General features: G+C 36.1%; 1 protein-coding gene across 1 annotated transcript in view; it reads right to left on the bottom strand.

The window, feature by feature from the left end:
- The window catches only part of SYCP1 (synaptonemal complex protein 1), a 126,787-nt gene that overhangs the window by 88,686 nt on the left and 21,545 nt on the right, over positions 1 to 16,556 (bottom strand). The window contains exons 8-11 of the mRNA XM_042993787.1: positions 14,089 to 14,147; positions 12,588 to 12,657; positions 11,571 to 11,644; positions 9,112 to 9,220 (exon numbers count right to left, since the gene is read on the bottom strand). Of these exons, the coding sequence (XP_042849721.1) occupies positions 9,112 to 9,220; positions 11,571 to 11,644; positions 12,588 to 12,657; positions 14,089 to 14,147 (312 nt within the window). The remainder of the gene's footprint in view (positions 1 to 9,111; positions 9,221 to 11,570; positions 11,645 to 12,587; positions 12,658 to 14,088; positions 14,148 to 16,556) is intronic.

The following is a 16,556-nucleotide window of genomic DNA, read 5'->3' as shown; positions in this document are numbered from 1 at the left end:
GCCAACTAAAAGACATAGGGTATCAGAATGGATAAGAAAACAAGACCCATCTATTTGCTGTCTACAAGAGACTCATTTTAGATCTGAGGACACCTTTAGATTGAGAGTGAGGGGATGGAGAACTATTTATCATGCTCCTGGAAGCCAAAAGAAAGCTGGAGTAGCCATACTTATATCAGACAAACTAGACTTTAAATTAAAGGCTGTAACAAGAGATGAAGAAGGGCATTATATAATAATCACAGGGTCTATCCATCAGGAAGAGCTAACTATTATAAATGTCTATGCGCCAAATACCCGAGCCCCCAGATATATAAAACAATTACTCATAAACATAAGCAACCTTATTGATAAGAATGTGGTAATTGCAGGGGACTTTAACACCCCACTTACAGAAATGGATAGATCATCTAGACACACAGTCAATAAAGAAACAAGGGCCCTGAATGATACATTGGATCAGATGGACTTGACAGATATATTTAGAACTCTGCATCCCAAAGTAACAGAATATACTTTCTTCTCGAGTGCACATGGAACATTCTCCAAGATAGATCATATACTGGGTCACAAAACAGCCCTTCATAAGTTTACAAGAATTGAAATTATACCATGCATACTTTCAGACCACAATGCTATGAAGCTTGAAATCAACCACAGGAAAAAGTCTGGAAAACCTCCAAAAGCATGGAGGTTAAAGAACACCCTACTAACGAATGAGTGGGTCAACCAGGCAATTAGAGAAGAAATTAAAATATATATGGAAACAAACGAAAATGAAAATACAACAATCCAAACGCTTTGGGATGCAGCGAAGGCAGTCCTGAGAGGAAAATACATTGCAATCCAGGCCTATCTCAAGAAACAAGAAAAATCCCAAATACAAAACCTAACAGCACACCTAAAGGAAATAGAAGCAGAACAGCAAAGGCAGCCTAAACCCAGCAGAAGAAGAGAAATAATAAAGATCAGAGCAGAAATAAACAATATAGAATCTAAAAAAACTGTAGAGCAGATCAACGAAACCAAGAGTTGGTTTTTTGAAAAAATAAACAAAATTGACAAACCTCTAGCCAGGCTTCTCAAAAAGAAAAGGGAGATGACCCAAATAGATAAAATCATGAATGAAAATGGAATGATTACAACCAATCCCTCAGAGATACAAACAATTATCAGGGAATACTATGAAAAATTATATGCCAGCAAATTGGACAACCTGGAAGAAATGGACAAATTTCTAAACACCCACACTCTTCCAAAACTCAATCAGGAGGAAATAGAAAGCTTGAACAGACCCATAACCAGCGAAGAAATTGAATCGGTTATCAAAAATCTCCCAACAAATAAGAGTCCAGGACCAGATGGCTTCCCAGGGGAGTTCTACCAGACATTTAAAGCAGAGATAATACCTATCCTTCTCAAGCTATTCCAAGAAATAGAAAGGGAAGGAAAACTTCCAGACTCATTCTATGAAGCCAGTATTACTTTGATTCCTAAACCAGACAGAGTCCCAGTAAAAAAAGAGAACTACAGGCCAATATCCCTGATGAATATGGATGCAAAAATTCTTAATAAGATACTAGCAAATCGAATTCAACAGCATATAAAAAGAATTATTCACCATGATCAAGTGGGATTTATTCCTGGGATGCAGGGCTGGTTCAACATTCGCAAATCGATCAACGTGATACATCACATTAACAAAAAAAAAAGAGAAGAACCATATGATCCTGTCAATCGATGCAGAAAAGGCCTTTGACAAAATCCAGCACCCTTTCTTAATAAAAACCCTTGAGAAAGTCGGGATAGAAGGAACATACTTAAAGATCATAAAGGCCATTTATGAAAAGCCCACAGCTAACATCATCCTCAACGGGGAAAAACTGAGAGCTTTTTCCCTGAGATCAGGAACACGACAGGGATGCCCACTGTCACCGCTGTTGTTCAATATAGTGCTGGAAGTTCTAGCATCAGCAATCAGACAACAAAAGGAAATCAAAGGCATCAAAATTGGCAAAGATGAAGTCAAGCTTTCGCTTTTTGCAGATGACATGATATTATACATGGAAAATCCGATAGACTCCACCAAAAGTCTGCTAGAACTGATACATGAATTCAGCAAAGTTGCAGGATACAAAATCAATGTGCAGAAATCAGTTGCATTCTTATACACTAACAATGAAGCAACAGAAAGACAAATGAAGAAACTGATCCCATTCACAATTGCACCAAGAAGCATAAAATACCTAGGAATAAATCTAACCAAAGATGTAAAAGATCTGTATGCTGAAAACTATAGAAAGCTTATGCAGGTAATTGAAGAAGATATAAAGAAATGGAAAGACATTCCATGCTCATGGATTGGAAGAATAAATATTGTCAAAATGTCAATACTACCCAAAGCTATCTACACATTCAATGCAATCCCAATCAAAATTGCACCAGCATTCTTCTCGAAACTAGAACAAGCAATCCTAAAATTCATATGGAACCACAAAAGGCCCCAAATAGCCAAAGTAATTTTGAAGAAGAAGACCAAAGCAGGAGGCATCACAATCCCAGAATTTAGCCTCTACTACAAAGCTGTCATCATCAAGACAGCATGGTATTGGCATAAAAACAGACACATAGACCAATGGAATAGAATAGAAACCCCAGAACTAGACCCACAAACGTATGGCCAACTCATCTTTGACAAAGCAGGAAAGAACATCCAATGGAAAAAAGACAGTCTCTTTAACAAATGGTGCTTGGAGAACTGGACAGCAACATGCAGAAGGTTGAAACTAGACCACTTTCTCACACCATTCACAAAAATAAACTCAAAATGGATAAAGGACCTGAATGTGAGACAGGAAACCATCAAAACCTTAGAGGAGAAAGCAGGAAAAGACCTCTCTGACCTCAGCCGTAGCAATCTCTTACTCGGCACATCCCCAAAGGCAAGGGAATTAAAAGCAAAAGTGAATTACTGGGACCTTATGAAGATAAAAAGCTTCTGCACAGCAAAGGAAACAACCAACAAAACTAAAAGGCAGCCAACGGAATGGGAAAAGATATTTGCAAATGACACATCGGACAAAGGGCTAGTATCCAAAATCTATAAAGAGCTCATCAAACTCCACACCCGAAAAACAAATAACCCAGTGAAGAAATGGGCAGAAAACATGAATAGACACTTCTCTAAAGAAGACATCCGGATGGCCAACAGGCACATGAAAAGATGTTCAACGTCGCTCCTTATCAGGGAAATACAAATCAAAACCACACTCAGATACCACCTCACGCCAGTCAGAGTGGCCAAAATGAACAAATCAGGAGACTATAGATGCTGGAGAGGATGTGGAGAAACAGGAACCCTCTTGCACTGTTGGTGGGAATGCAAATTGGTGCAGCCGCTCTGGAAAGCAGTGTGGAGGTTCCTCAGAAAATTAAAAATAGACCTACCCTATGACCCAGCAATAGCACTGCTAGGAATTTATCCAAGGGATACAGGAGTACTGATGCATAGGGGCACCTGTACCCCAATGTTTATAGCGGCACTCTCAACAATAGCCAAATTATGGAAAGAGCCTAAATGTCCATCAACTGATGAATGGATAAAGAAATTGTGGTTTATATACACAATGGAATACTACGTGGCAATGAGAAAAAATGAAATATGGCCTTTTGTAGCAACATGGATGGAACTGGAGAGTGTGATGCTAAGTGAAATAAGCCATACAGAGAAAGACAGATACCATATGGTTTCACTCTTATGTGGATCCTGAGAAACATAACAGAAACCCATGGGGAGGGGAAGGAAGGAAAGAAAAAAAAAAAAGAGGTTAGAGTGGGAGAGAGCCAAAGCATAAGAGACTGTTAAAAACTGAGAACAAACTGAGGGTTGATGGGGGGTGGGAGGGAGGGCAGGGTGGGTGATGGGTATTGAGGAGGGCACCTTTTGGGATGAGCACTGGGTGTTGTATGGAAACCAATTTGACAGTAAATTTCATATATTAAAAAAAAAAAAAAACTAAAAAAAAAAACTAAAAAAGGAAGATATCTATAAACTAAATAAGACTTCTAGAAAAGACACTTTTTTTTAAATTTTTTTTTAACGTTTATTTATTTTTGAGACAGAGACAGAGCATGAACGGGGGAGGGTCAGAGAGAGAGAGGGAGACACAGAATCTGAAACAGGCTCCAGGCTCTGAGCTGTCAGCACAGAGCCCGACGCGGGGCTTGAACTCACGAAACGCAAGATCATGACCTGAGCCGAAATCGGACGCTTAACCAGCTGAGCCACCCAGGCGCCCCTAGAAATGACATTTACAAAACTGAAACTGAAAATTCCATTGGGGTAATGAGTAAGGTATGTCATTCAAACATTCCTCTAAAAAGGCATAAAAACCCAGGATCAAATATTAAGAATATTAAAATCATTAAGCTCCTGACAAAATCGTAAGAAATTACCAGGACCAAGTGAAGGAGAAAACAGAAACTTGGAGAAGATAAGCACAGAAACCCTCTTTTGCCCTGAAAGCATTTGCAGATCCTGGCAAAGTTAGACTTTTGATTTGAAATGAGGTGATGAAAAAATGAGGTCAGGAAAAGAAACATGAAAACCCAAAAAGACTGTATAAGACAAAGAATCCAAGAACTGAAGCGCCTGGGTGGCTCAGTCAATTGAGCGTCCCACTTCAGCTCAGGTCATGATCTTGCACTTCATGGGTTCAAGCCCCATGTCAGGCTCTGCGCTGACATCTCAGAGCCTGGAGCCTACTTCAGATTCTGTGTCTCCCTCTTTCTCTCCACCCCTCCCCAGCTTTCCTCGCTCTCCTCTCGCGCTCTCAAAAATAAACAAACATTAAAAAAGGAAAGGAATCCAAGAACTAAACCTCTATACAGTAAGCTGAGACACTGTTTATGTAAAGGAAGCCAAAGGAAACCAATCCTCAAGCAGATTTGCAGCCCAGGTTCCCATGACCTGAGTGGTCCAAGGAACCCGAAGCCTTGAAACTGAAGCTCGGAGCCTGGAGCCTGGAGCCTGCTTTGGATTCTGTGTCTCGTTCTCTCTCTGCCCCTCTCCCACTTGTGCTCTGTCTCATTCTGTCTCTCAAAAATAAATAATAAATGTAAAAGAAAAAAAAAATTTGAATAGACCCATAACCACTAAAGAAATTAAATCTTACTCAAAAACCTCCCAACAAACAAGACTCCAGGGCCAGACAGCTTTCCAGGGGAATTCTACCAAACATTTAAGTAAGAGTTAATACCTATTCTTTTGAAACTGTTCCAAAAAAATACAAATGGCAGAAAAACCTCCAAACTCATTCTATAAGACCAGCCACTATCTTGATTCCAAAACTAGATAAAGACCCCCACTAAAAAGGAGAACCACAGCCCAATTTCCCTGATGAACATGGATGCAAAAATTCCCAACAAGATACCAGCAAACCAAATCCAACATTACATTAAAAGAATTATTCACCACAATCAAGTGGGATTTATTCCTGGGATACAGGACTGGTTCAACATCTACAAATCAACCAACATGATACATCACATTAATAAAAAATTTAAAAAACTACATGATCCTCTAAATAGAGAAAAACCATTTGACAGTATACAGCATCCTTTCTTGATAAAAACCCTCAAGAAAGCAGGGACAAAAAGGAACATACCTCAACATCACAAATGCTATATAGGGAAGACCCACAGCTAATATCAACCTCAATGGGGAAAAACTGAGAGCTTTCCCTCTAAGGTCAAGAACGTGACAGAGATGTCCACTCTCACCACTGTTGTTCAAGATGGTGTTGAAAGTCCCGGCCTCAACATTCAGACAACAAAAAGAAAAAAGGCATTCAAATCCACATGAAAGAAGTCAACTTTTCACTATTCACAGATGACATGATACTCGACATGAAAAACCCAGAAGACTCCACCAAAAAACTGCTACAACTGATACATGAAATCAGCAAAGTCACAGGATATTAAATCAATGTACAGAAATCTGTGGAATTTCTATACACCAATAATGAAGCAGCAGCAAGAGTAATCAAGGAATTGATCCCATTTACAACTGCACTGAAAACTATAAAATACCAAGGAATAAACTTAACCAAAGAGGTAAAAGATCTATATGCTGAAAACTACGGAAGACACAAGAAATGAAAAAACATTCCATGCTCATGGATTGGAAGAACAAATATTGTTAAAATGTCAATACTACAGAAAGCAATCTATGTAGTCAATGCAATCCCTATCAAAATAACACCAGCATTCTTCACAGAGCCAGAACAAAGAATTCTAAAATTTGTATGGAACCAGAAAAAACCCTGAACAGCCAGAGTAATGTTAAAAAAGAAAACCAAAGCTGGAGGCATCACAATTCTGGACTTCAAGCTGTATTACAAAGCTGTAATCATCAAGACAGTATGATATTGGCACAAAAACAGACACATGAATCAACGGAACAGAATAGAGAACCCAGAAATAGACCCACAAATGTATGGCCAACTAATCTTTGACAAAGCAGGAAAGAATATCCAGTGGAAAAAAGGGAGTCCCTTCAGCATATGATGTTGGGAAAACTGGACAGTGACATGCAGAATGAACCTGGACCACTGTCTTACACAAAAATAAACTCAAAATGGATGAAAGACCTAAATGTAAGACAGAAAATCATCAAAATCCTAGAGGAGAAAACAGGCAATCTTTTTGACCATGGCCACAGCAACTTCTTCTAGACATGTCTCCGGAGGCAAGGGAAACAAAAGCAAAAATAACTATTATATTTCATCAAGATAAAAAGTTTCTGCACAGTGAAGGAAACAATCAACAAAACTAAAAGGCAACCAATGGAATGGAAAAAGATATTTGCAATGACATACTGGATAATTGGTTAGTATCCAAAATCTATAAAGAACTTACCAAACTCAATACCCAAAAAACAAATAACCCAGTGAAGAAATGGGCAGAAGACATGAACTTTTCCAAAGAGGACATCCAGATGGCTAACAGACACATGAAAAGATGCTCAATATCACTCATCATCAGGGAAATACAAATCAAAACCACAATGAGATACCACCTCACACTGGTCAGAATGGCTAATATTAACAACTCAGGAAACAACAGATGTAGAATTACCCTACAACCCAGCAATTGCACTACTAGGTATTTATCTGAAGGATACAAAAATGCTGATTCAAAGGGTCACATACATCCCAATGTTTATAGTAGCTCTATCAACAATAGCTACATTATGGAAAGATCCCAAATGTCCATTGACTGACGAATGGATAAAGAAGATGTGGTATATATAAACAATGGAAAATTACTCGGCAATCAAAAAAAATGAAATCTTGCCATTTGCAACAACATGGATGGAACTAAAGTGTACTATACTAACCGAAATGAGACAGAGAAAGATAAATATCGTGTGATTTCACTCATATGTGGAATTTAAGAAACAAAAGAAATGAACATAGGGAAAGGGAAGGAAAAATAAGATAAAAACAGAGAGAGAGACAAACCATAAGAAACTCTTAAAGTACAGAGAACAAACTGAAGGTTGCTGGAGGGGTATTGGATGGGGGGGGGGTGGACTAAAGGGGGAATGGGCATTAAGGAGGGCACTTGCTGGGATGAGCACTGGGTATTACATGCAAGTGATGAATCACTAAATTCTACTTATGAAATCATTATTACACTATATGTTAACTTAGATTTAAATAAAACTTTAAAAATAATTTAAATATTTTAAAAATAAATTAAAAAGAAAAGCAAATTAGACACAGAAGGTGGGATTAGGTAACAGGTCAATAGAAGATCTCCCAACTGAAACAAAGAGAAAAAATAAAAGATATACCGCATATGGGACACAATGAAAAGTAACTTAAATGAATACATTTCAGTGCTTATGAGTCTGCAGAATCACAGAGAATTAGTTACTTAGTACCAGGAAATTGTTTCCAGTTTAAATGATAAGATTAAACATTCATTCATCCTAACAACTCTTTAGCTATTATGTACACAGCAATATGCTAGGCATTGAATTACACAGATACTTAATGAAATACAGCCCTGCCTTCAAGACACCCATAGTCACAGATGAGTAATGGTTAAGCCATTCTTAAGAATAAGGAGTTCACTGGAATTTAGGCAAAATATTTGGAGTGGAGGTAAGAGGCTCACTTGTGGTAGAGGAAGTAGCCAAAATCATGATGGAGAGGTAAGAAGAACAAAAAATGTATGGGAAGTTAAACTATTTCATACCTGGAGTATACCGATTTAGTAATAACAGTAATGTAAAATGAGTGGGCAACGTTTCACCCAAACTATGTAATCATTTGCCATGTGAAAAAAAGAATTTTTTTTTAAGAGAGAAGTGACAAATATCACAAGATCTATATGATGCTCTGGAAGGTATACAGTATTTCACAAAGTGTATTATGCCTTCCAAGTGCCCTGCCACATAAACAAGTTTGAAAAATATTCAATAAGGTGGTCTAAACATAACATGACATTCAAGAACCTTCACAATCTGATCCAAACATTCTTTTCCAGTCATGTACCTGAGTTCTCTAAGATATAAACACACAAATCAGTGTTTCAAATATACCCTAACTCTGACACTTCTATGACTTGCACAAGGCATTTCTTCTGCCTACATTCTCCCCTCCAATTCAGTAGAGAAACTTTAATCATCAAAGGTATATTTAGTTTAACAAGCAATTTTCCCTAATACCTTTCCCAATACCTCTAGAGTGTTCCCAGGGTATTCATTCATTCATGAAATATTTATTGAGTATGCTGTGTGCCAAACACTGTTCTAGGCACTTGGAATACATCAGTAAACAAGAGAAAGAAAATGCCTGTTTTCTTGAAGCATTTTGTTGAAATTCTGAAGAAAGGGACAGTATGGAAAAGTGAAAAGAGCATATGTACACTGAAAAATCTCCCTAAGTGACTCTATTACACCCTCCTCCAAAGATCCAATCCATGTTGAGAATTACAGCACTAGAAAGCATTACGACAAAACTGTAATGAAAGCCAAAATTTTAAATATAACAAGAGTAATACACAAGACACATTGTTATATTTTCTTATGTAAATTCTTACTTGTCTTTTCCTCTAATCGATTAACTTTATCTCTGGATTCCTCCAGCAGAAATACCAAATCTTTCATTTCATTTTCTTTCTCAGTATTTTGGACCAATAGTAGTGATACCTAAAATGAAATATTTAAATAATACAATATAAATATGAAAAATTAAATATAACACCTTAGCATTTACCATTACCTACGATTATTTATGTATTTGTTTATATGCTTTTCAACTGGTTGTGCCTGGCATTTAGTACATATTTGCATAATAAACATTTACTAAGTGAATGAACAAACTAATATGATCTACCCAATGATCTACGCGATATTATAATATGCATTTCAAGTTAGTACTTAGAATACACAGATAATGAAACAGATATATAATGAAATCTATTGGCTCATTTATTCCATAAATATTATGGAGCACCTACTTCATTCCACAAACCATAATAAGCATTGAGTATACAGAGATAAGGAAACTTACCTTAAAGAAACTCAGAGCCTACACCAGGAGACAACTATACTTGAATATTATTAGTAACAGGACAAAATGTTATATGAATCAGCACACACACACACACACACACACACACACACACACACCTAAATCAGTCTTAGAGGATGTAAATAAAAATTAATCCTTCTCAGAGTACTGAATTGAGTCTTGATAGACAAATAGAAATTAATCAAACACAGAAATTAACATTCTAACTCATACAAGAACACAAAGGATCAAGAGATCATGTTTTATTTAAAGAGCTGAAAATATTCAGATGGCTAGAGTATAGAGTCCATGTGAAGAAAAAGGTAAAAGATAAACTTATAAAGACAAGCTGAAGACTCGCAGATTCAAGATGGCAGAAAGACCTGTCTGCCCTGTATTCAATTCCAAATCACCCAAGAAATAACCAGGAGAACAAAGACAAATTCCATTTCCCATGAAACTATGAGACTTCTATCACCCAAACCACGATATGTAAAGAAGGAAAGCAGTTAAAAGGAATGGAAAATGATGTAGTATAGAAAAGCAAGGTCAAACCTAAGAGCCTACACAGGGAAGATACTATTGAGAAGCAAAACAATTCAATCCCAAAGGACTCCAGAATGTTTCAAGAATTAGAGGCAACAGACACTGTGGAAGGTGGGTATAAAAAAGACTAAGTATAAGGAGGCTATTTGGAAGTCTGTATAAAGCGTATTAAAACCTCCCCAGGTCCACTTAATCCTCCTTTTTCGGACTCTCCTCCTTGATAGCCAATGTAGTCAGAGAACTAACCTGACTAAAGATACAGACGTAGTCATATTGAAAAAGAGAATCTCTAAACCTAGGTTTTCTAATCACAGGGAGGGTTGTAATGAAAGGTCAGCCTGTGGAATAGTAAAACTCATTCTGTCCTTCCTACTCTGCCAGCCTCAATCCAAAATGCCATCAGTCAAGTCTGTATCACCATGCAGGAATTTGGAGAATTAAAAAAAAAAAAAAAAGCATTATAAATAATGACATTTAGGAGTCCATAGCAAAACACTAGTTGGCCACGCCACCATTTCACAGGGAACCCCACCAATCTATAAGCCCTGCCCATGCACCCAGAACTCCAACAAGCTTTTTAGCACTTCCTTCTTTTTTTGTGTTCTTTATAATATTCACAATTTTAACTTTTAAAAAGGCCTTCTCTCAGAAATCTGGTTTAAAAGTTCAGTTACAATATGGAAAATTATTAAGTCTTTCAAAAGATCTAAGCCTTAACACATAAATTTAACCAGAATTTAAAAATACAAGTATCTTCTCTGTACTTTCAATTAACTTTTGTTACTATTGTTTAAGTAGATATCCTTGTTATCTATCATTACAAAGTATCTTATAAAAAATAAAAAAAAAAAACTCTGAAAAAATAGGGGGAGACAGAAAGAAGGGGATTCCTTTCTATAAAACATTTTCCATTGGTAAGCATGACTTGAAATTGATTAAGTTGGCATAATAATTGACATTCTTGTGAATGTCAAAGAACACAGACATTATTTTCACATTTTCCACTATGTGACATTAATAGAAAGAAGCAAAAGAGTATTTTATATTTTAGTTCCCCCTCCTTGGTGTCATTAATACCAAATACATTTCAAAATAAACTGCAAAATAGGAGTTGAGTGGTCAACGATCATCATCTTTACATTTGATAAAATTTTTATCTAAAGTTCTCATAAAATATTTTTGCAGCAATGTTACCCACTAATATAAATATTGTAGAAAATTCACTGAGTTTTTAAAATAGGGCTGCCATTCAGGGCATGCATGTTTGAATCAATGGAAATTAATTCTGCTAGGTAAATAGCTAAGTATTTGGAAATATATATTTAAAATCTCTCACAGAAATTTATCATGCAGTCTGCAATAGATTTCTTTTGAAATTTTAAGTATTTTATGAATTAGCGAATACAAAGAATACAAAGAGTTGATTTTTTTAAAAAATACCTGCTTTTCCTTGTCATTTACTTCCTTCTTATATTCCTCTTCAAGGTGTTGGAATTTTTCATGATCTTCCTTCACTTTAAAAATAAAGCCGATATACTTTAATATCTTAACACAATTACACAATAAAATTTAAAGTTTCTGAGACTTTATTTCACCTCCTTATGTATCTAGATACTAAACCTCAAAGTTCTATCAAGTTAAAACTGCTGTTTTCTTGCTGTTTAATAAAATATTGAATTTAAATAATATCAAAATATAACAAGAAAATTCTATAATTTTTATAACAGCAAATATGTAAAACCTTATACTTTATAACACCCTAACCTGAAATAACAGATTTTAAATATATACAGAGTTGACCCCTGAACAACAAACATTAGGGACACTGACCCCTACACAGTTGAAAATCCACATATACTTTTGACTCCCCAAAAACTGAACTACTAATAGCCTACTGGTGACCAGAAGCCTTACCCATAACATGTTTTGTAGGTCATATGTATTATATACTGTATTCTTGCACTAAAGTAAGCTAGAGAAAATGTTAAGAAATTCATAAGAGAAAGTACATTTATAGTACTATGTTGTATTAACTGAAAAAAATCCACAGAAGTGGACCTGCACAGTTCAAATTTGTGTTGTTCAAGGGTCAACTTGTTATTTTATCATGAAACTTTACCAAGAAATGTAAAAATAAGACCAAATCACCCTTCTAAAAAATTAAGTACAAACCATAGTAAGTTTGATTTCAGGGAAAATGTAGCTTTGAAGCCAAAAGACTATTTTTAACATATATCAATTCCCTGCCACATTCCACAAGATTTTGAGGGGTTTACAAAACCCTGAGTATGAAATTTAAAAGACCTGAGGAATCAAGCTGAAGCTAGGAAAACATTAAAGGAATCTAATTTTTTATTAGATTTATATATTTTTATTTATTTTTATTTTATTTATTTATTTTATTTATATTTTTTATAAACATCAGTAGAGTAATATAAAATTAAATAGGATCCATACATTTAAAATGCATTTCCAATCTAGAATTCTCAGCTTGCCCACGAAGTTCCTCAAAAGCTATTATCATTTTCTGAAATATAAAATTTGACTTTTAAGAATCATACTGACATTTTTTAAATAGGTTCTTCAAACTATGAAAATATTAATAAATTTGTCTCATGATCACTAGATATAAAAACACTCAACTTTGAATAATGAAATTCCCATAACTTGCAATAATTAAATAACTTACTAAAAATGTATTAAGTGCCTACTAAATTAGCTTCCCAGATGCTTAAGTGCACTGGAGACATGTTACATACTACCAAACAGCAGCAAAATGATTTTTGGTATTCTAGTCATTTACTTAATAGCCCATATCAAAGTCTATAATTTTACATATTTTTTTGCTTACTTAATTTCTGTCTTCCCCCCACTAAAGTGTAACCTCTGTGAGGTCTCCCTCCTATTAGAGTCCAAATTAACACGTCATCTAGCAGTGTTAAGTTCATTCAGCATTCAACAAATCCTGATTTGCGGATTTGTACGAATTCATTTATTTGTTTAATAAATAGTTACTGAGTATCTACCATGTGCCAGCCACTGTTTTAGGCACTTAGGATATAGGACAAGGTTCTGATAGGGAACCAATTTATATTCCAGGGTAATGGAAAATACTTACATATACATCTATATCAAATAAATGTCATGTGGCTTTCAGCAAAGTTAAACACGGTGAGGAGATAGAGAAAAACTGAAAGGAAAGGTATTTTAGATAAAGTAGTAAGGGGGATAATTAAAAAGGAGAATGAAGCTTAAGAGTTCTCATAAAATCTTGGACACAAAAGTTCTAGACAAAGTCAAAGAACCAAGATCATAAAGAAGTTACAAGTTTGAGAAACATAAAAGAGAATGACTATAGCTGAAAAAGCAAAGTGGAAAACAAGAGGGATAAGAAAGGTAAGCAGGAACCAGACACATTAGTAATACTTTGTATTTTTTTTTCAAATTAATGGTTATGTAACATAATGTGATAGTCTCTGACACAGAGTTAATACATTTTTGATAAATTAAGTTAAATGGGGTCACTAACACATAAATTCAAAAGCCACTGAATAACAAAACATTAACACACCTAGTACAGAATCTTAATCTTATTGGATATAATCCTATGTCAACAAATAATAATCGTTTTATCAAGAAGAGTTACATATATCTTTGTAGCTATCACTCAATTTTGCTTAGAAATGTCTCTATTTAGCAGTGCCTATGTGGCTCAGTCAGTTGAGCGTCTGACTTCAGCTCAGGTCATGATCTCATGGTTCATGGGTTTGAGTCCTACACATCAGGCTCTGCACTAAAGGCTCGGAGCCTGGAGTCTGGTTCAGATTTTGTGTCTCCCTCTCTCTCTATGCCCCTTCCCTGCTTGTGTGTGCTCGCTCTCTCCCTCTCTCTCTCTCAAAAATAAACACTTTTTTTAAATGCCTCTGTTTAAAACATTTAACTTTTCACTACAACTTACCTCAATGTTATTATTTAGATCCACATATACTTGCCTAGTTTCTTCCCGTTCATATTCATCTATTAATATAAAATAATTCAGAATTAAATTTTAAAATGATTATAATGCCAATAATACTCAAAATGCCTCAAGAAACCATTAAAATATTTAAAATTCTGTTAGTGAAATGTATTAGTATATCCTGAGTCTCTGAAAATAGTATCAAATGTACAGAATTGTTGATTACTATGTTGTACATCTGAAACTAACATAATGTTGTATGTCAACTCTACTTCAGTAACAAAGTTTTTAAAATAAGCTACTTCATAGTAGTTTCACAGCAAGGCACAACAAGGCATGATTTTATTTCAACCTCAAAAGTTCTAATTTTCTTTTACCGAATTACTACCCATGAATTTATTCAAACTTTGTAAAATATATTTACAGTTTTAGCCTTTAAAATGAGTAGGGATTTAACAATTATTCTATTAAGTACTTTCTCCTGTGTATATTTATGATTCATAGAGTCCACATGAAAACCAAAGCCCATGATCTCTTGCTCTACTTCTGAGGACGCAGAAAGGAAGATAAACTTGCTCTTCATGCCTTGAGGTTTAAGAATAGGTGTGGCTCCAGAGAGAAATCCCCTATAAATCCTCTACAACCTTTTTATTTTTCTGGGTGTTTTTTTTTACCTGAGCAATGATTCCCTCTAGCTATGCTGAGGGGAATGAAGGTAGAAGGCAGTACCTTAATTACAAAGCAGTAACAGACAACGTGGCTGTTCCTTTATCATCCCCCCAAATGAGACCAGCATTACATTAAAGCATGTTAAATTTAAAGATGGTAGGGGCGCCTGAGTGGCTCAGTTGGTTAAGCGTCCAACTTCAGCTCAAGTCATGATCTCACAGTCTGTGAGTTCGAGCCCCGCATCAGGCTCTGTGCTGACAGCTCAGAGCCTGGAGCCTGTTTCAGATTCTGTGTCTCCCTCTCTCTCTGACCCTCCCCCATTCATGCTCTGTCTCTCTCTGTCTCAAAAATAAATAAACGTTAAAAAAAAAAATGTAAAGAGGGTATTAGTCCCAGACTCTCAGTAACCAGCTGCAAACAAGAGAATAGCAGCTGTCAATGGGAACCCAAATAACCAAAAAGAGGGTACATGAACTATCTTTAGAAGAATGCAGGTGTGCTAAACCCCTAAAAAATAATGGAGAAAGCTCTGGACTTACAGCATATGAAACAGGAACTGAACCAATTTTATCTGAATATTAAAGGGCTGGAAATAAAGGGCTGGAAAATTTAAGGAAATAGAGGCATAATATATCAGCATTTGAACAGAAAGATAGTTCATACTTCTCACTCCATCTATTCTGTTTTATATTCACTACTTACACACTTAGTAACACATCTTCTCTATTCCTCAGAAATGATTTGTGCCAAAGAACTGCATTCTACTGCCAACACCTCCAATTTTCCCATTACCAATACCATTAGTACTTCCAAGATACCATCCAGCCATTCTTCCAATAGAAAAGTACTGGAAATTAAATAAAACTACAGAAAAGAACATAAACGGGTATAGATATACTTTACAGTTGTCACAAGCAAGACCCTATAGGTAGTACAAAGTAGGGACTCTGGTAGCTGTTGAGTGTTCCAATGTGGTAATGCAGTATTGTAAAAATATAACCCTACATTTTCTGTTTTTCTTCTTGATATTTATCTATCCATTGATCTATCTCCCTACCCCCCACCTTCACTCCCTTCCCTTTAGCCTCCCTCCCTCTCTCTTCACACTCTACCCCTCCTCCCCCCCCTCCCCCACACATGCTTTGCTCCAGTTTGGGCAACTAGATCTTTCAGCATGTACTGCCTTAAAGAAGAAATGATTCAGGGGTGTCTGAGTGGCTCAGTCGGTTAAGCATCCGACTTCGGCTCAGGTCATGATCTCATGGCTCATGAGTTCGAGCCCCGCGTCAGGCTCTGTGCTGACAGCTCAGAGCCTGGAACCTGTTCCAGATTCTATGTCTCCCTCTCTCTCTCTGCCCCTCTCCCACTCACACTCTCTCTCTATCAAAAATAAATAAACATTTAAAAAATAATTTAGAAAAGAAGAGATGATTCAAACAAAAGCAAAGAAAAACTCTTTGGGTTTCAAAACACCAGATTGGGGATTAAGGGAAGGATTCAGGACATAAACACTAGGTTTTTTAAATATATGAGTCAGAACAAAGATTCTCATCCTCTACGTCAAAGAAATATTTACTAATTTGTGGGAAAAAGCCTTTAGAAGGGGAAGCTAAGAGAGCTTGGTAAGTTCTGGCAGACACTTAAGAAAAGGTTCTGGAGCCCTCTATACTCACCAGACTTAAGCTTCAGGGTTGAGGACCACAAAACCCCCAGCGAGTGTGGGCCAACCAAGAGCAGAGTGAGACTATACTTTTTTTCTTCAGTAGGGCTCTAGAAAGATGACAAAACCTAAGAAGAAA

Source organism: Panthera tigris, chromosome C1 (genome assembly GCF_018350195.1).
Source record: "Panthera tigris isolate Pti1 chromosome C1, P.tigris_Pti1_mat1.1, whole genome shotgun sequence".
Classification (NCBI taxonomy): domain Eukaryota; kingdom Metazoa; phylum Chordata; class Mammalia; order Carnivora; family Felidae; genus Panthera; species Panthera tigris.
Note: the sequence above shows the minus strand (reverse complement) of the source record. Positions and strands in the feature narration are given on the sequence as shown.